Raw genomic sequence first — 21,326 nt, 5'->3', positions numbered from 1 at the left:
CACACTTTATTTTTCTTAGTGTTCTTATAAAACGACACACATGCTTCACAGTAACACTGGTGCGGTGTTTTTGTTTGCTTTTAGGGAGTGTCCTCCTTGCTTAAATTCTACTCCCATGTGTTGATGTTTTTCATTCCAGGTGGTCAAGGCTAACCTACGGACTCAGAAATATAGTTTATTATTTTATCCGTTTGGGTATGAAACAGATAGAATCAGCTTTTGATTGCATTACTTTTGAATTAATCGATTACATGTATTCTCTTTTCGTGGTTAATGTAGGCCTTTATGTTTCATTCATGGTTCTCAAATAGCCTGTCTTTACTTGTCAAGTAGCGTATTATGCTGGCAACCAGGGGCACATCATTGGCTGTTGAAGATGGTTGTGACTTTTAGTCAGGCACGGCAGAAAACAGCCTATATTCCCTTCCTTTATGAGTAATCAGAAACTGGGGCCAGAGAATGTCTATTATGGGCAATGTCAATGATAATATATATAAGATACAATATTATCCTTAAACAGGCTCTGCTGGGGTTGAAATGTGCCTTAGCGATTAGCCTATCCTTTTTTGTCAGAATGACACATGACGTCAGCGTGTCGGTGGTGGTGGGGCATGTGCGATCCTCTGCTTTCATGCAAAGAACACTCACCATATTAAAATATAAATAAGAAAAAAGAAAAAAATTAAAACATACTTTTGTCCATTCTAATGTTTTTGGTCTAATTGTCCGAGCAAGAGGGTGAATTGTAATACCAACTGGAGAGTCGTTATAGAGCATTGGGCATGCGCATCATGCATGGCAGGTGCTTTTGGTTACTCGAAAACTACTGTTGAGAGGCTATTAATCACTAGCTATCTAGGGCTTTCCCTGAATGAAATAATATGATCCTATTCACTGAACTTTAATTTAACCACGGTTTAGTAGCCCAGATCTGCAATTAGGTCTATTTAAGGCACATTTTGTTAAATTGCAGCGACTTTCTGTATAGTTTATGACACGGCTTAACTTGATTGATCCCCACGATGACCTACTTCGGGGCTGTTCGTAAAGTGTTTTGCACAGCACAAGGAGAACGCGCTCTGCTTCATCGAAGCTCACAGCGTTCATCGAAAACGCCTGAACATTTTTAAACGCCTCTTTCTTACCACTAGGTTGAATGCTATTCGGTGGCTTGTGCAACCGGCAACTTTCTATGATGCTCAGTCCGGCCTTTTGCCTCCGTTTGGCGACCCGTGGTCCAGAATAGCAACGGTAGCAGGTTAGACCGCCCTCTTCCAGCCCTGTAGGACGTCACATAGCGGCTTCTCTGTAAGCGAAAACACAACACCGACCCATCGTCCAACTGCACAGACAAGGTCACCGAACAAGGACCATATTAGGAGATACACGCGTCTTTATTCTCAAAGGTAATATGCGATTAATATGCGGTTTTAGTTCGCAAGGGTTCAGAATGAAACGGCTCAACTCGTGTCCACGAGCATTTTGTCCCAACATGATGTATACAGTATAGCCACAGTGAGTGTTTCGTTATGTTCATTTTTGTGAGCCGAGAGTTAGCACCCAATTCTTTATTGTACATGGTCTTTCCCGAACAATCCACATTATTCAATGTAGGCTATGTTAAACTAGATACATTTAATGTGTGTTACATCCCAATGTTAGCCCAATATGACATCCACAAACATACTGTTGCAACGTAATTTAGGCCCATTGTAATCCACAAAACACATTATGTTCGTAATGTATGTTTTTCTTGTTCGATTCATTATGTAGGCCGTGAATATCATGGCAGGGTCTGCGGCTGGTTGCATCCGGTTTTAAACAGCATCGTACTACACTATCCCTACATGCGTTTGGCTGTCATAGTTGTTGACTCATGGTCTATTACTGAGATTGTTGTAGCCTAGGCTACGTCTCCTCCGCTGGTTTGCATTGGAAACAGCTCTTTACAGTGCAGAAATGGACAAGGGTACGCTAAAGAAAACAAGACAGTAGCATATCTCTGTCTATTATTATCTTAAGATTTGATCGAGAGGTTTTCCCGTAAGCAGGTTTTGGCTGCCTTGAGCTGAGGATGTTCCCTATCAGGTCAGCTGCTGGTGGGCTTTAAATATAACACCAGGCCAATATTGAGCTTTTCTGAAACTTGTTTCTCCTCCAAATCACCCTCAAATATCCGTTTATCAGCAATTGTCCAAATAATAAAAATATGAATGTCATCCATCCTGTCGGTGGATAGTAAAGATGACTGATGCAAGCATACGCTAGTCTTGCGTGTGTCTGACTCTGAATTTGTGTTTTTTGACTGTCTACTGTATGGCAACAACTAAGTTATATTTCTGTAAAATGTCAAACTGTCAGCAGAGGTGATCTATTCTTTCCTGAAAAAAGGGTAAAAAAATTGCTCATTTCAAGTTAGGACCACTCTGCAAAAGTGACAGAAATAAAACTAAATGTGACGCAGAAAACGTATTATCCACGCACTGAGACCTAACACCTCACTGCTATTCCATCCAATCTTAAAGTTTGGATGCTCGCATATGTTCCTTACTCAACGCCTGACCCCTGACCCCTGTCATACAGATTTATTGACATCTCCTCTTTGGTTAAACCATTATATGGTCACATCTTACTGGAGGCATGTTTCTCATCAGGCATAACAAGCAGTGTGACCTATCTCTGTTCAGCAGCTTGAAAGTCATGTGACTGAAACGGCATGACTTTTGACTAATGGAAACTCTAAATACTGCTTTGTTGTCACAGTCCACATGCGACTTACGTCCACTCCTAGTTTTGCGTCACAAGGAGTGCTCTTTTTATCAACATGCTTGTCAAACAAGGGCTGCAAGGCTTTTGAATTCCCCGACGCCTGAAGCTCATTGTGTTCTTAGGGTGCAGTGAAATGGAGAGGATGAGGTGGGACTGATCGAGTAATCTTTTCAGCTGTGATGAGTTGAAACATAGGGCCTACACAGCCACCAACAAACAAGATGTATAGTTATACAAGCGAGCCGTGGAATATCTTGTGGTTGCCCAGATATTCCTGGTGACATCCTTCCAGTGACATCATAACATATGGTGTCCTTTGTTGGAAGTGGGTGTGTGTAGAAAATATGCGTCTTGCTGATCCTGTTTGATGGTTGTTTCGTGTTGGCTGCATACCTTTGCTGTAGTCTCACCCAGCTAGTCAGGCACCCTTGGGCGACATGGAGAAGCTCCATGAAGTCCCGTGGTGCCATAGTAAACAATGAAGTAGTACTCAGTCTCTAATCACTCAACAACAATCTTACAGTCACAGCTCATTAAAAATCAAAATAGTGCAAGTTAATCCTCGTTCATTTCGAGGTTTTTGGTGACCTATGACCTGGGTTACGTTACAAGTGGTCATTTAGTAGACGGTCTTATCCAGAGTGACTTACAGTAAGTACAGGGACATTCCCCCTGAGGCAAGTAGGGTGAAGTGCCTTTCCCAAGGACACGTCATTTTGCACAGCCAGGAATCGAACCCGCAATCTTCTGATTAATAGCCCGATTCCTTAACCGCTCAGCCATCTGACCCCCCTGTTATTGTAAACCTGTCTGCTCTGGGACAGTGTCTACAGTGGAGAGACTGAAATCAGTTGCACGTGTGTGTCCCAGTAGCATGTTTTGGGGTTAGGCTTAACCCTTACCTGATGTCAAACAACTTTTTAACGGGCTTTCAGCTCCGAACCAATACTCAACCTCTTCATTTGACATTTTATTGTAATTGTCATTTAGCAGATTTTTACAATTAAGAAGTGAAATCTTGTACCTCATAGCTCTCTATCAATGCTTTTCATCCCACCAAACCCTTGCCTTTTCCATGTCCCTCCCTGAGCGGTTTGTTGAAGTGGTCGACGTCAAACTAGCGTCAAGATAAGATTTGAATGGAAAGGGGTTTCAAACACTTGAATTAATTATTTGTCAGGAAGGACCCCTGGCTGCTTGGTCTCACAAGAGGATGTTTCTCCTTCAGCTCTCAATAGCCTCCATTGTTTCTCTGTAGGCTTTCTTCTGCCAATTGAGCAGCCATAGTTTGTTGTTGCTTAATAAAAGGGGAGCTTTAATCAAATGTAGCGAGACTCTGTGTGATCTAACATGATATGCATCCGAAATGTACACATCATAGTTATGTGATGACGATCCACACACACCTGCATGCACACATACTGTACATGTAGAAGAGGGGGGGGAGGTCCTCAATATACTGTACGATACAAAGCCAGGACATACAGCGTAAGGTTGGGCCTCACTGTGCTGTGTGGAATGTAAAATCCCATAACACCGTTTTTATTTGAAAACTTGCTCCTTGACCTTGAAAACACGTCTTCTGAGAGGTAAGCTGTGTAGGTTTCTTAGATGAAGGATGAAATTCTTAGAGAATTCCTGGAACAATAGTGTTTTTCTTCTCATGAAAAGGAAAAAAAACAAACCTCAAATTTGCTCGGGCCTCGTCTTTGAAAGGTAAAGGTCGAGCAAGCTGGGCCATGACGCTAGCAGTTCTGGCGTGTCTCCAGCAAAGCCCCCACTAAAGGAAGGAGTGTTGTGAAGGGACGCACATTTGTCTGAAGAAGGGTTGGCCTGATGAGGTATTCACTGAGAGCAGAAAGTCAATCCCAGAAAGCATATCACTGATACGGTATATGAATACACAAATGAGTTATTTCAAGTCATGGAAGAACTTCATGAGAAATGAGGACTCCTAGCCAGTCAGTCTTTTTCGCTCGCTCACTCACCCACTCGCTCACTTGCTCACTCAGGTATGAAGTTAATGAAATCACCGGACAGTTGTGTCCTAGGGGTGCAGGACACTGTTAGGATTTAGACCATTACTGACACTGTATGTGCTGCAGGCTGGTAGCTATTCAAACCAGGCCACTGAGAGACTTGAAGCTCTGCTTTCAGAGCCAGCGCAATGTACAATGCCTACAGTTCTGGTAGTGCTGGTGAGCATTGAATTCTTGTGTCATTTTTTGAAATTTAGTCAGGATTTTTTTTTTATATACCTAATTTGTTATATTTACCCTCTAATTTCTATATTTTCTTTCTGTTAACGATGCAAGAGTCGTTTTTCAAGATGCCTATTCAACAACTGAATTGCATTAGCTTGGCAAAGACGACATCTGCCATTTGTTTTCCAAGCAATTATGATCATCATCACGCAAGTGCACCTCTCGTTCAGCCAGGCTTTATTCTCTAAGTCTTTGTCACGGCACAGCCAAGATATGTAGATCCCAAACAGGCCTGCTGCTGACGCTTGTCTATCTTCATTTTCCCTCACTCCTCCTCTCAGTGCCACATAATCCGTTTTGGTGTACAGTACAGAGACAAACACCGTAGCACTAGTTCATGTCATGCGCTCACACAACCATCGTGAACAGCAGGTGTTGTCTATGCCCTTAAAATGCAGGTGCTCCTATTTCCTGCCAGGTTACGTCATCCGAGCTCACCAGAAACGTAACCCTGTAAGTCAATAGACCGATCGACAGACCTTAGTTCTGTTTCCTCCAACCGTGCCGACCCAATCAGAAAGAAGCTTCTGGGCCGAATGCCAAGCCACTGTTTGTGTATGACCTTGGATGAAGGTGCCTTGGGGTTTACTCGAGGAAAACTCGGACCAGATCGCCCTCTCCTTCTGTGTCTTACACACACGCGTACACACATTGCTGTGCAATATCTTTGAGCACTAATCATCCATGTAATTGAGATTATTTGAATCAACAGGCTGATGTAGTCTCTGGCCAGAAGCCACCATATTCTCCTGCTAGCTCTACTGCTTATCTAACCTTAGATGCTGTTTTTGTAGTTTTCAAGTACAGGTAGGGGAGTTTCACATAGCACAGAGGTGACTGTTATTCTGCTCAACAATGGGTTTCAGGAGTGGCTTGTGATTGGCTCGTTGGAGGACACATCCCTGGTGTGTGTGTGTGTGTGGTGCGTCTCCACAGTGTCAGCTGACATCTCGTTGTCAAGCAGAGAAAAGGCAGTAGGACACTTAATTAAGTGTACCCGATGGTGTGGGTGTGTGAATTAATATACATTCTTAAGGGACAACACCAGACACACAGTTCAGACACATTTTGTGTCTGTTTATTAGTTTGATAGTTATGTCACTGCACTTTTTTTTAACCTTAATTTAGTGTGTTTTGGTCATTTTATTCAGACTTAACCATCTAGGCCTCTTAAGGGTCCCAAGACCGGTTTATGGAATGGCGTCACGTTCAATCAATCATGCCTCCTATCTACATAAAGGGCTACAGCCAACCGATAATCAGATTACAGTGGATTATAGTTTAGATATTTTTGAAATACATAGGCCTACTCTCTCATTTTAATTTAACCCTAACCGATGTGAATCTGCACTGGGGATTAAGTGTGTTTGTAAACTGTGCAAACAATCATTGTTCATTGTATCACCAGTTCAGCAGGTTTGTTCAAGCATTGTCAAGGTGAGAGAAAACATAAATCACGTTGCCTGGTTTCATTATTCATGTACCAACGGCCAGGTCGAGCCTCTTAGCCAATTATCTGCGTTGACAGTCGAGACGGGGTTTACTATGAATGAGGCTCCACTGGTCTGGTTTGGGATCGGGTACGGAACCGGGGAGGAACGTGGCAGAGACACTTCCATAATTGATGCTCGGGGGAGGAAAACACGGTTGTCATGGTTGCTCTTTCAAAGGCTTGTATTGAAATTAAAACACAAAAGATTTATGTACAAGTCTAGTGCGCGCAGGACTCATTGGTGCCTTCATGTGCACGCAGAAGATAACTTGATTCTCAACAACACGGTTGTGGAGGATAATTCTGGTGAATTCCAAATCTGGTTACACTTTGCCAACTCTCTCTAGGTAAGGTCAGACCTAGCTGCCTGCTAATCTGCCTGGTCTGAAACTGCCTAAGCATGTTTTGTTGGAGTAATCTTTTACTTGTGAAATTCTTACACACACCATTTGTTTTACTGTTTGTGTTGTTTCTCCAGTTTGCCATTGTGCGTCAACATGATTAGTTTGCCTTTCAGTTTTGGCTACTATAATTTAAAATTCCATATTGTTCCTTCTGTATCTGGCCTTTCTGTACTTACCAGACGATGCAAATATAGCCTAGATTTCTCTAATTTTTTGGGTGAAAATGTAAGAACTGCTAATGTTCTACAGGTGCCTCTTTTCCCAGCTCTATCCTGTCAGAGTGTACGTGTGTTGTGTGCGAGTGTATGGAAGGTGTGTGAGCATGTGGAAGGGGGTGTGTGCATGTGTGGAAGGGGGTGTGCGTCTGTGTGTGTTGTGTTGTGTGTTGCACCCTCACACACTGTGCTGCACAATAGAAGATTTTCACACAGGACAGTGGAGGCGTGTTTGCTTTGTAAATATAGCCCAGTGATGTTGGCCCGTTGGTCCTATACCATGCTGGTCTGTTAACCCCCCCTCACCCCCCCCCCCCCCCCTTTTGTTTCCATTACCCTATAGCCTGAGAGGGGAGGGGAGAGGGGAGGGGCTGGAGTCAAGGTGAGCAACGGTTGGGGCAAGGTCTCCCAGGTAGTAAAATTCACCTTTTGTAAAGGATATAATCCGTTGTGTGTGTGTGTTCTACATGAATGCCCTTAACCTCCTGTTTAATATGCTGGTTGTATGATCTAGCAGTCATGAGTTAGAATGACATAAGAGACCTAAGAGGCTCTCTAGCCCTCAGAGTCAAATTCTAAGGGGACTTGCATAAAGGAATAGTATTGTATATCCTTTTAAGGTCAGTGTTTTGTCTTCCTGTCTGTGTTTTCTTAAATGATCTTCTGTTCTCTCTCCACCTTTCTCCTCCATCTCTCCCCTCCACCTGTTTTCCTCTTCACTTTCACCCACCTCCTGCTTACTCGTCCTCCTCCCCTCCTCTTTCCTCCTATCTTGTCCTTCACCTCTATCTACCTACCTCTTCTTCCTCCTCCTCCACCCGCCCACGTTTTTCTCTCCACCACCTCACCTGTATCCTCTCCCTCACCTCCTCCACCTTTACTCATCTCTCCTCCACCTCCTCTTCTCCTCCACCTGTGCATCTTTCTCTCTCACTCTCCACCCTTCCACCTCTCCTCTCTTGTTCTCCCCTCCTCCTTCCCTCCCTCCAGTGATAGCCGAACGTTGAGTCGGGGCCAGTGATGCCACCCCCCTCCTCAGGTCCGCCCGCCGTGCCCCCACCAGACGGGGGCTGGGGCTGGGCTGTGGTGCTTGGAGCCTTCATCTCCATCGGCTTTTCATACGCCTTCCCCAAAGCCATCACCGTCTTCTTCAAAGACATCCAGAAGATCTTCGGGGCTTCCTACAGCCAGATAGCATGGATCTCCTCCATCATGCTCGCTGTCATGTACGCTGGAGGTAAGCGGTTGTTTCATTATGTGGATCTCTTTCCGTTGTCTCCATGGCGATCACGGGTCGTTGTGACTGAGCCGCAAGGAAGGAAGAAGTACATGTAACACTGACAGACATCATGTACGCAGATTGAATCAAGATAAACACAGCAAAGACAATTTGGAAAAACCCCAGAGAATGATGTTTGACCTCAAGTACAACAAAGGTGTGCTGCATACTTCCTGTAGAGAGTTCTCAGCCAGAGCATTCTGGGTATGAGGAAAGGGGAAAAACTGTGTGTGAATGTGACCGTAAATGAGCATAAGGATACTGAAGAGAAATTTGACCTCTACACTTGACCTGACTTAGCCTACTTATGTATTTGTCTTCATGCTTCAAGGCACGTAGGCTTTCCACCAAGATCGCCACTGTTTACCCTCTCCCCCCCCCCCTCCCCGCTCCCTTTACTTAAGTTTTCTCAACTCATGGGTCTTGCTGCTGTAAGCTTCAAAGATAAATCATAACACTAGCATTGACAGAAACATATCAAACATAACCTACAACGGTCAAGGTAAAGTAGGTTGTGGTGGTCGTTTCCTTTTGGATTTTCACAAACTTATTTTCATTTCTTTCTTTATATTTACCTTTTTAGACACAGAAGTTTCTGGTGAAGTGCTGGCAGCATCTTGCCCTTCAGCATCACATGCAACCAGTGCCCCTCACTGTTAGATAGTATACCTTTTGCATGGCAGCTCTATGCCAGCAATCTTTCCCCAGATCTCATTTCAGTCACTCCTGACTAACGTGGTCACAGGGGCTTTGAGCCCAGGGGAGAAGAGTTCTTTCTAACGGTCGTCATGTTGTCATGGTCTTGGGAGGGGTGGTGATGGTGGCACGGTCCCACAAGTGACAACCCCCTCCCATGTCAGTCTGCACAATTAAGACAAGTCTCCAGATGCTCGTCACTATTCCCCCAGCGATTCATTCATATTGATCAGAGCCTCTCGTCGTCCGTTTAACACCTGCCGTCTTGTCCTGTGCGTGCTGATGAGGTAATCATTTGTTAATCGCTCGTCCAATGTTTACTGCATTTCAAATGATTTTATCCAGCCCCTGTGTTGAAGCACATTACATTTTATTCATTTAGTAGATACTTTTATCCAATATGAAAGACAAAAAGTGTCTAGAATGAAAGCCCGAAAGCTGTAGTCCACTTTTTCAGGCATTTTACACCCCTATCACACAGTTTGCCATGGAGAGTGTACTCTATAAAGAGCCAAAGGACATCTGGCCATCAAACAGCTGCTCGCATCATCCTCGTCTCACCAAGGGGTCGAAGGTCACTCCAGGACAGCAGGCATTGGACGTCCCACCCTGTGATGCCCATGGTGAACTCATAAAATGGTGGACGTGGTGGTCCTGGCAGCACCTGTGGTGAAGCGCAAACAGGCTGGATGGGCCTGCCATATGCTCACATACCAATTAGAACTGCTATCATCCTCCCGTACGGCAGTTAAAGTTTATGATGCAACAGCCACGTCCTGGTAGGCAAGGCCTAGCATTTCGTTATTTCTTGGAATCTAGCCAGAAGCCGGTTGTACTTGGAAAACGGTTGTACTTGGAATGTGGTATTGTCATCAGAAAAATGGAGAGATGTAGCAGGATGAGGATGCATCATTTCAGGCGCCCAAACCGCCTGCATCGGTGCAACACGACTGTATGATTTATTGCATCATCCAGCTTCAGTAGAGCCAGCCTCGCCCTCTTCCCTGAGTGTCGCTCTGCTGTGACGGGCTAAGCTGCAGGCCGTGTCAGTGCTGGATCAATGTCACTAATCCACCGAGAGGGAAGGAGGGAGAGGGGGAGAGAGAGATGGAAGGAGGGGGGAAGGGGAGGGAGGGAGGGGGAGGGAGAGGAGGGAGGGGGAGGGAGAGGAGGGAGGGGAAGGGAAGGGAAGGGAGGGGAAGGAGGGAGAGGAGGGAAGGAGAGAGTGAGGGAGAGGGAGGGAGGGAAGGAGGGAGGGAGAGGGAAGGAGGGAGAGGAGGGAATGAGAGAGTGAGGGAGAGGGAGGGAGAGGGGGAGAGAGAGAGGGAAGGATGGGGGGAGGGAGGGGGAGGGAGAGGAGGGAAGGAGAGAGTGAGGGAGAGGGAGGGAGGGGAAGGAGGGAGGGAGAGGGAAGGAGGGAGAGGAGGGAATGAGAGAGTGAGGGAGAGGGAGGGAGGGAGAGGGAAGGAGGGAATGAGAGAGTGAGGGAGGGAGGCAGGGAGGGAGGGAGGGGAAGGAGGGAGGGAGGCAGGGAGGGAGGGAGGGGAAGGAGGGAGAGGAGGGAAGGAGGGAGGGAGAGGGAAGGAGGGAGAGGAGGGAATGGGAGAGGGAGGGAGGGAGGGAGGGAGGGGGAAGGAGGGAGAGGAGGGAATGAGAGAGTGAGGGAGGGAGGGAGGGAGGGAGGGGGTGAGTGTGAGGGAGAAAGGGAGATGAGGGAGTGAACTAGAACGAGAAGGGGGTGGAGTGAGAGGCGGAATGGAGTGAAGAGAAAGAGAGAACAGTACAGTGAGAGTGAGAGAGATGGAGGGGGGAAGGAGAGAGGGGGAAGGAAGGGAACTAGACAGGGAGGAAGAGGGTGGGAGAGGTTGCAGGGGGAGGAAGAGACGACCTTGAGCTTGGCAGTGTAGACACACAGCCATCTCTGTTGACTGTCAGTACGGAGCCCATTCTGGCAGCCTCAGTGGTGAATGAGGCTGTCCAATAGAAACAACACAACTGTGTCATTGCGGGCAAACCTACTACTCACAAAATCACTGTAGCACAACACCGACTCATGCTCCTTGTAATTGAACTGCCTCACAAAACAAGCCAACGCTGTTTTACGTAGTGCTCTGTTTTGACACAACGTGTCACATCAGAAGAGGGATGGAATTCACATCATTTTCCAGCGCCGTAAGCTACCCTGTGCTTTGACAACCCCTTTCTCTCTACCATCTTATGCAAATTGATCAAGTGATGCTAAATGCAGAAACATATTTATGCTGACCAGCTTCTGTTTTTTTGGGAGTCATCAAATATATCACTGTCACAACAGGAAATGAGTCATCTTATCCCCTGGGGAGATATTAAGCAACCTTTAGACCTCTGTATAATATTAGCAACATTGTTATATTATTATCAATATTGGAACGTTAGAACAATCCTTCCTTCACCTGAATCGTGAGCAACAGAGTCTGAAAGGGTTTGATCCACAACAATGGGGAAATTGAATGGGAGGATATTCAGAGACTGTTAATGAGTATTCTAAATTCAGTTAACGCTTATATACAGTGCCCTCCAAAAGTATTGGAACAGTGAGGCGAATTCCTTTATTTTCGCTGTAGACTGAAAACATTTGGGCTTGACATCAAATAATGAACGTGAGACCAGAGATCAACGTTTCAGCTTTTATTTCCAGGTATTTACATCAGGATCTGATGCACAACTAAGAAAATATCACATTTTGTTTGAATCCACCCATTTGTCATGTGAGCAAAAGTATTGGAACAGATATACTTAAAACATATTTAAGTGAATAAGACTTAATATTTAGTTGCAAATCCTTTGCTTTCAATAACTGCAGCAAGTCTGTGACCCATTGACGTCACCAAACTTTTGCATTCTTCCTTTTTGATGCTTTCCCAGGCTTTCACTGCAGCCTCTTTCAGTTGTTGTTTGTTTTGTGGGGTTCCTCCCTTCAGTCTCCTCTTAAGCAGGTAAAATGCATGCTCTATAGGGTTTAAGTCTGGAGATTGACTTGGCCAGTCTAATACCTTCCATTTCTTGCCCCTGATGAACTCCTTTGTTGTTTTGGCAGTGTGTTTTGGGTCGTTATCTTGCTGCATGATGAAGGCTCTGCCAATCAGTTTGGTTGCATCTTTCCTTAAATTGGCAGACAAAATGTTTCTGTAGACTTCCGAGTTCATTTTGCTGCTGCCATCATGTGTTACATCCTCAATGAAGATTAATGAGCCGGTCCTAGAAGAAGCCATGCAAGCCCAAGCCATTTCATTACCTCCACCGTGTTTCACAGATGAGCTTGTGTGTTTGGGATCATGAGCAGTTCCTTTCTTTTTCCAAACTTTAGCCTTTCCATCACTTTGGTAAAAGTTAATCTTTGTCTCATCAGTCCATAAAACTTTGTCCCAGAATTTTTGAGGTTCATCTCTGTACTTTTTGGCAAATTCCAGCCTGGCCTTCCTATTCTTCTTGCTAATGAGTGGTTTGCATCTTCTGGTGTAGCCCTTGTACTTTTGTTCATGAAGTCTTCTGCGAACAGTAGATAGTGATACCTTCACTCCTGCCATCTGGAGGTTGTTGCTGATCTCACTAACAGTTGTTTTAGGGTCTTTCTTTACAGCTCTCACAATGTTTCTGTCATCAACTGCTGATGTTTTCCTTGGTCTACCTGTTCGACGTCTGTTACTTAGTACACCAGTAGTTTTCTTCTTCTTCAGGACATTCCAAATGGTTGTACTGGCTATGGCCAATGTTTCTGCAATGGCTCTGATTGATTTTCCATCTTCTCTAAGACTCACAATTGCTTGTTTTTCACCCAAAGACAGCGCTCCGGTTTTCATGTTGTTTTCACCTCTGAATACAGTCTGCATAGACAAAACCTATCTTACCCAATCTGAACCTGAGTGTAGACATTCAGTGGTATTTATTGATTGAATAATGTATGTAATAGGACACACCTGGGCAACAAAACACACCTGTCAGTCATATGTTCCAATACTTTTGCTCACGTGACAAATGGGTGGGTTCGAACAAAAAGGTGATATTTTCTAATTTGTGCATCAGATCCTGATGTAAATACCTGGAAATAAAAGCTGAAACGTTGATCTCTGGTTTCAGATTCATCGTTTGATGTCAAGCCCAAATGTTTTCAGTCTACAGCAAAAATAAAGGAATTGGCCTCACTGTTCCAATACTTTTGGAGGGCACTGTATGATGTTTAAATATGTTGAGACAGTTGTAGTTGATAACAGTATTCAAGTGAAGTGGACTCATGATAACAGTATTCAAGTGAAGTGGACTCATTGAGTTCATAGTGCAGCGTGAATGGGAATACTTTTGCTAGTCCCACTTAGCTTTGTGTACTGACAATAAGCAGTATTTACTTGTGGTCACGGAAAAACCTCATGCTTCAGGGTTTTGTCAACAGCCCTCATTGCGAGCATGGTCTAGCTGTTTGTTGCTAACAATGACATTGACACCTGAAAGTTGTACAGTGAACTGAAAGAAATGTCCCCCTCCTAATTGTGACATGAGAGACCTGAGCCCTCGACAGGGCTTGATTGATTTTCCCTTTGGCCAGACCGAACTGTTGTTGTTCTGTCTGTCAGCCCTAACCAGCTACAATCACTGTAGTTTATAGAAAGTCATTTCTAAACAAGTCAGTATCTGCATTACACTTGATTAGCCGTAATTATTTTTTGGGGGGGTATTGATTTCCTGTTTGGCATTTGAAATATGTTTTATTATTTATTAACAATTTGTTAAATTTGTGACTTTTAAAAACTTTTAAACCATAATCAAACAACCCTTTAGTTTGGTCCATTTGAAACTGATGGCTGAGAGCCAATCGACAAAGCCAACCTTTTCTCTGTTCAGCAACACAAACCAACAAGATGACATGCGTGCCTTGGAGTGTCAACACACTATAGATACATCTATTCTTAGACCGGTGGAATCCCCTTCTGTTTTTGGAACACTTAAGTGAGGTCTTAGAGTTTAATCTGGTTAGTAATCACCCAAGTTGAGTGCTCAATGTTGTTGTTGAAAAACATAATTCAGGTTTGGGTGTTTTTGTTGGTTGTATGATTTCCCCCAGGTCCTATAAGCAGTATCCTGGTGAACACGTATGGCTGCCGGCCTGTCATGATCATGGGAGGCATGCTGTGTTCTTTGGGGATGATCTCTGCATCCTTCTGCAACAACGTCATGCAGCTTTATTTCTGCATTGGTGTCATCGGAGGTAAGTCTGACACAATCCTGTAAGCTGCCCCTTTGAGTTCATTGTGTCAAGGTCTAAGAACATTGTTAAAATTAGGTTCTCTTTTGTTTTGAAGAACGTCACTTGTCATTAATTATTTTATCTTCTTTAAGGAAGTCCGATTATTTCTGAAATCGTCAACAATTTCTCTGCTTCCACAATAACCCCTTGTTTCCATGTAGTAAAGATCATCTTTGTGTCCCTTTTAACCCTCATCAGAAACCCCCTTTAAGCCCAAATATTCTGACCTTCAACCTCTCTCACAGGGCTGGGTTTGGCCTTCAATCTCCAGCCTGCGTTGACGATGATTGGCAGGTATTTCTTCAAGAAGCGCCCCATCGCCAACGGCCTAGCCATGGCCGGCAGTCCGGTGTTCCTGAGCACCCTGGCTCCTCTGAACCAGTGGCTGTTCAACTTCTTTGGCTGGAGAGGAAGCTTCCTCATCCTGGGGGGGCTGCTGCTCAACTGCTGCGTGGCCGGGGCCCTGATGCGGCCCCTGGGGCCCCCGCCGAGCAAGGCGAAGAAAGACGAGGAGCTGGCCCTCACCGCCAAGACCACGGCCAAGAAGGAGAAGGCCACAGCCTGGCAGACGGTCAACAAGTTCCTGGACCTGTCGCTCTTCAAGCACCGCGGTTTCCTCATCTACTTGTCGGGCAACGTCATCATGTTCCTGGGCTTCTTCTCGCCCATCGTCTTCCTGGCGGCCTACGCTAAGGACATGGGCGTGGACGAGTACTCGGCCGCCTTCCTGCTGTCCATCCTGGCGTTCGTCGACATGTTCGCGCGCCCCTCCATGGGGCTGCTGGCCAACTCCAAGTGGGTCCGTCCCAGGATCCAGTACTTCTTCAGTTTTGCCGTCCTCTACAACGGCGTGTGCCACATCCTCTGCCCGTTTGTGGAGAACTACACGGGCCTGGTGGTGTACGCCGTGTTCTTTGGGTTTGCGTTCGGCATGGTCAGCTCGGTGCTGTTTGAGACCCTCATGGACCTGGTTGGGGCCCAGAGGTTCTCCAGTGCCGTGGGCCTCACCACCATCGTGGAGTGCTGCCCGGTTCTCCTCGGACCTCCACTCGCTGGTACGTCATAAGAAGCCTCTCTTTCTCTCTTTCTTCTCCCTCTCTCTTTCTGTCTCTCTCCCTTCATGTCCAGACCTTGAATTTTAAATGAGTTTATTTCTGTATGGAATTCAAATGGAGGTAAATTAACACATCTTCATCACTTCAAGGAGGGAAAAATGTCCACAAACATTTTTGCTTTTGATTTTCTAATCGTTTAGCAACAAAAGCAGATGTTTATTACATAACTACTTACTGCTGTGGTGTCAAGTGCAAGTGCTCATTAAAGATTAGTACGCGTTTATGTTTTCAAATAAGAATTTAAAACCTTTAATTACCTTCATTAAACTAAATAGCTGTGAGGAAAAAAAAACTCACGATAATTACAGAAATGCATGTTTTTTTGTTGTTGTCATTGTATGTACAGGCAAACTGGTAGATGTCACCAAGAATTACAAGTACATGTATTTCTGCTGTGGTGCCGTGGTGATCGTAGCCAGCATCTGGTTGTTCATCGGGAACTTCATCAACTACAGACTCCTAGAGAAGGAGCGTAAGCAGGCGGAGATGTACAAGCGGACTGAGACGGACGACCCTGACCAGGAGCAGAAGGAGGCGGACGGGGATTTGCAGGCATCAGAGAGCCTGGCCAACAACGGACCAAAGGACGACGACGCTATGCAGCGGGAGACCAACATCTAGAACGTTCTCTCTTCTGCCTTGCCCTGCCAACACCCCCACACCCTCCCCCCCACGCCCCCCCAACACACCAACCCACATACCTGCTGCCATCACCACGCCCTCCACGAATATCAGACGGTTCCTAGAGGGCAGGCCAGCGGTTCCCGTTCAACTCGCTCCGTTCCGATGTCCATTCAGGGTCTCCGCGCTAGGAGCTTTCCACACTCCGCTCTTTAACTGCCAAAGTGACGATGACGCGTGTTGCGTCGTGAGGCGCATTTCTCAATGGAAAAAGGACTGTCATGAATACTATGGATGTGTCAGCTGGGAAGATCATGTACAATATGCAAGGGAGAGACTCAGGAAGCTGTTAATGTGGGAGAATGAATCATGTCATATATCTAGGAATCTGTGATTTAAGAACGCAATGTGTATTTTAAGTCTCCGCCACTAAACCTACAGTGTCACGCACCTCAGTAATATGGGGAGGGTATAGCTCAGTAGTTAGAGCACTTGACTGTGGATCGAAAGGTCTCGGGTGCAAATCTACCCCTGTACAGCATATTGCTTTGGATAATAGCTTTGTTTGGATGAATACACTATTACTAGTATTAACACATTCAACTGACTGAGGTCAGGCACTTGAAGTTGTGCCAACGTGGTTTTAGTTGATCTTCTGGTGCCCATGTATTATGCTGCCCTATAGAACTTTGTGTCAGCTGAACAACCCAGCTGACATAGGTAAGATAGAGGCCACACTGTAATCTACCAGTGCATAATGCACACTGAGTCCACATACGTATGAATATATGCTGTACCACTGTCAACGAGGCCCACTTGAGGCCCCAATTAAGACCTCTTTTTTTTTAAACAAATGCAATCCAATCAAATCCAGTGAATGTGAGGGTAAATCTGCTCATTATCTGGCTGTCTTCAATGGCCTTAACGAACACCTCCTGCCACCAACGTCCTCTAGGAATATATATTAAAGGTTAATACCAAATATTTAACCCCATGAGCAATATTACCTATACTTATCCATCGCATTAAAGCATGTATTTGACCAGGGATAACTATTAGTGTGGGACATGGGGATGGGTCATTTTTGGGTAGTAGCTGTTTCACTTTCACCAATGATGCATTGCCTTAAATGAAAAAGAATGCAACAAACTTGATTCTGTATCTATATATAAAGTTATAGTATACACTATTTATTCAAGTGTTCTTGAACACTGTGAGTCTGAGACATTGTGGACTTGTCTTATCACCAGGAGTGTTCATTCATTACTCCTTATGTGTTTGTAGTTCCACTCTCATTAGATGGACATATGTAAACAATACCGGTGTTAAATTAACACCTTGAAATGTGATGTGTAGAATTCTCACATCCAATTGGTTTGTATAGGAAAGCATTTCTTACAACTTAGAAAGGTGTTTGAAGAATGCTCAACAGCTGTTACTATACTAACTAATAACCTGTAACATGTAATCATCTATCTACTGTATGTGCATATACTGTCAAACAGCCCATTGCGTTATAACACCCGTACAGTATGTTATTCATGTGTAGTGTGAAATTCAAAAAAGGAAATAAGAGTTATCATACATGTAATTTTAATTGTGTGGTTTTCAATAACTTAACAACCATATTTAAATATAGTTCAGAAGATTCAATATAGCTTACTGTACAATATAGTATAAGATGATCTATCTTTTGATTTTTCTGAGCATATTAGTGAAGGAGTTTAACATCTATTTGCTTCTAGTAGAGGTGTTAACTTAACACACAAACACACATTCTAGTTTACTAACACACTTTGTCAGCTAACAGCCATTGTTCTAGATCCATTTTTTCTTGTTTGCCTCTAGCATTTCATAGTATTTTAACAGTTCAGAGTAGACAGTATTTTTTACAGTATTATGACAATGTAATTTTCTGTAGTTTTGTCTTGACTGTGGGCAAGAGAGCGCGTAACTGTCATTTACGTCGCTAGTTGTCTAGTCAGCGTTTTACTTGCACATGCAAAGACTATACTCCTAGTCATAGACAACAGGGTCAGCACATGCAGTAGATACTAATGCAGGAATGTACTGTACAATATTTATATACCAGGTAACACTGCCCCCTGCTGGTTTGAAAACCACCACAACTAAAGCAAAACTGAGCTTTCCACTCATAAAAAAACCCTACAAAAACCACATCTGGTGGTATGGTTCTGGTTTGATGGGGCTGAATGCAGTTGAGTATGTGTGGCAGTGGAGTCTTCTCTTACCCATACCTGTTAACCTGAATGGGTGTGTAAGAGATGTTGCTTGCTGTCACTTGTACTTGAAATTGTACATCCATGATAAACTGAATAAACACGTGCATTTTTATGCAGTTGTAGTAAAAGCGCTTGTAGGCAGTTATTGTCTTTCTTTTTTTGTAGGCAGAAGATTGTTTTTGGACACAGCCATTGAGTGTAAAGTCAAGCTATTGGATCTATTTCCTTTTTGTTTCTTTTTTTTTTTTTTACTGCAATGTTACGATGATTTTTCAATTATAAGTTTAAAGTAAACCGCACATTTTGATACAATGCTTAAAATGTTCACTTTTATTTTCTTTGTTTCACAGCATTATTATCTAACGATCTGGCTACTTGGCTACTACTTTGATTTTGTCAAGAAAACTTGTAACTTTATTAAGTATGTCAAGTCTGAATTATGAGAAATGTTCTTGATTTCTTATTGAAACGTGTGTTTGTCTGGGTATGGTGTCATCATTAGCGGTCCTTACTTTAACTTGTTTTTATTTCATCAAATCAGATGATCAAACGCTATGCATTCAAAAGGTAAATACCTTTTTTGTTTTTGTTTTTTGCTCTTTACGCACACACAAATGATAATTGTTTATGTAAATGTTGACAAAATGAGGAAGTGATGGCTGATGTTCTTATGTTAATTCCAATATGGGCAAAGAATCTTGGGTGCACAAATCCGTGTCACTGCTTACTGTATTGTTTGGTAAGTGAAAACAAATCATCTTCAACATCATATGAACTTGAGACCATACCTGTGGGATACTTGAGCCACTAAGTAAGACTGAGCTGACAAAATGTTCTTGGGTGGTTAAAGAGGATTGAACAAACAAGGATACAGTCCCTGTGGTAGGAGTGAAGCAACACAAACATACCTGTATAAACAATTTAACATGTTCTCTTGTATTCTTTTGTTTAATACAGTACATTAATATAGACATGAACATGGGAATCATTTTGGAATAACCAACTGCCACTGTGCGTAAAAGCTAATGCTGTTAATGTCACACTACTATACAAGACGCAACTAAGAATGCTATTAATAAGTTGGATAATGAGCTTACTGTGCCTTGTGAAACTCCCTTTTGAATATTCTGTTTGGATATCTAAGTTGTGTCGAAGAGTGACTCTTCTTAGTTGTAAACTAAGACATGATTCTAATTTTGACAAGCCATTTGTAAACAGACATGCCAGATTAAGGAACATAACACAAATAATCTGCCATTGTCTTCTTGATGTTTACAAACAAGTCTCGTGAACAATCCATATAGAAAACTGCTGTATTCAGTATTCAATTTCTCATTCTTTCAATATTTTCTTTAATTGTAGAAGAACAGCAGACACATTTCAATATGTTTGCCTTACATAAGGGGTTAAGAACTCTCTGGTAAACTCAGTCTTGTCAGCTTAACGTCATACTGCACGTGTTATGCTATTCTAGGGAGCCAAGCGCGCATGAATGTTTATAAACATCTGTTTGCAGGGGTTGTGTGTTCGGCATATGAATGTGTAGATCAAGTCATTTTGTCACCATTTTGTTTTTAAACTAATTACATGCTAGGTTACCCAAAATCTTGAACTTTCTCATGTGAATTCTGCAATCACAAACGTACAATAACCCCTGCATCTCAATGTCAACAGCTTCCAATACCATGATAATATATTAGGTCTACAGTACAAGTTTCAGGTTGTGTCAGGTTGTGTCAGTATTTCCACTACCTCTGTAGTAGTTGTTTCAGAGTCCGATGAGTACCACACGGGTATCCAGATTACTAATACATTTTTGTAATTGTAATATAATGTTACCCTATATCACAATAGTCAAATAAAATATATACATATATGTTGACACAGCCTCATTTTTTTTTCCTGTTTTTTTCTGACAAAATGAATGAATTATCAGGTTATATTGGCTTTATTTCTATTGAGCAACCTTTTGTGTTAGACGAACCAGCTACGAAAGTAGCCCGAGTCAATCTGGTGTTATCTGGCTAAAGAACTCATTAATGTTGCTTAGTTACAGACCCCCCGACCCCCACCCACTTCCACCGTCTCGTTTTAGGATGCAGACCAGTGTCTCTTTCCAGATCCGGCCAGACCCTCCCTCGTTAGTATGCAACTCGGTTTAGCGAGGCACGCATGCCGATGATGTCTGAAGACCCTCAGGCAGCGTTTCAGGCTAGATTTTAATGGGGCAGTAAGGGTCAACAGGAGAGGAGAGAACAATGAGCTTCTCTAGTTTCCTGTGATAGGCATTTTAGCAGTGGAGGGGACCCGGGGGGGACTGGATGGGGGGTTTTGAAAGCAGAAGAAGTTGACCTTCAAAACAGTGTCAAACTCTCCTCTCCGTTCTCTGCTGAATGGTAAGCCGTGGAGCTTCAGTTCAACCCGCGTCCCCCGCGGCCTCTTATACTTCTTATAGTTGGTAATTAATTGACGCTTTGTGACGCTTGTGTTTCGACATTGATGTGCAGAAACCTAGTTTTCATGACAATGTTGTGATAGCAGGTTAAACACTTAGGGGACTTAGCTGGAGATGTTACCTATTTCTTTAACTCAGAGCTGGTAATTACAGAACACTATTTATATCAGCAAAGGATGTGTCATACATTAATTTTCTTATAACTTGGATATTATTCATGACATGAAAAGAAAAATAGGGGAAATAATTGTCCATCTTTCGGTCATAAAGAAATGAAGGCCGTCTTTGGTCCATAAGAAACTTCTGTTGGATTTTAAAGATTTTTTGCTGACTAAGGAATAGTACCGGCACCTCTTATGTCATGAGCTGGGTGGTTCAGTACGTCGAAAAACGAAACAAAATCATAATGTGCTCATTTTGTCAGTGTAAACCACACAGTTAGGCGATGGAGCCTGTGGCCGAACAGCAGCATCATTCATTTAACAGTTTTTATAG

General features: G+C 43.6%; 1 protein-coding gene across 2 annotated transcripts; it reads left to right on the top strand.

Moving 5' to 3' along the window:
* Positions 1–946: 946 nt before the first annotated feature.
* Positions 947–20,258, top strand: LOC124469422 (monocarboxylate transporter 2-like). 2 transcript variants are annotated; one of them, XM_047022708.1, is made up of 5 exons: positions 947–1,406; positions 8,135–8,381; positions 14,215–14,358; positions 14,643–15,452; positions 15,859–20,258. In XM_047022708.1, exons 2-5 carry the CDS (start codon positions 8,165–8,167, stop codon positions 16,131–16,133), a joined length of 1,446 nt encoding a protein of 481 aa, XP_046878664.1. In that variant the 5' UTR covers positions 947–1,406; positions 8,135–8,164; the 3' UTR covers positions 16,134–20,258. The 2 variants fall into 2 exon arrangements, with proteins under 2 accessions (XP_046878664.1, XP_046878665.1); XM_047022709.1 differs by lacking the exon at positions 947–1,406 and adding an exon at positions 3,527–6,872.
* The last annotated feature ends 1,068 nt before the right edge of the window (positions 20,259–21,326 follow it).

This window comes from Hypomesus transpacificus, chromosome 7 (assembly GCF_021917145.1).
Source record: "Hypomesus transpacificus isolate Combined female chromosome 7, fHypTra1, whole genome shotgun sequence".
In the NCBI taxonomy this organism is placed as follows: domain Eukaryota; kingdom Metazoa; phylum Chordata; class Actinopteri; order Osmeriformes; family Osmeridae; genus Hypomesus; species Hypomesus transpacificus.
Note: the sequence above shows the minus strand (reverse complement) of the source record. Positions and strands in the feature narration are given on the sequence as shown.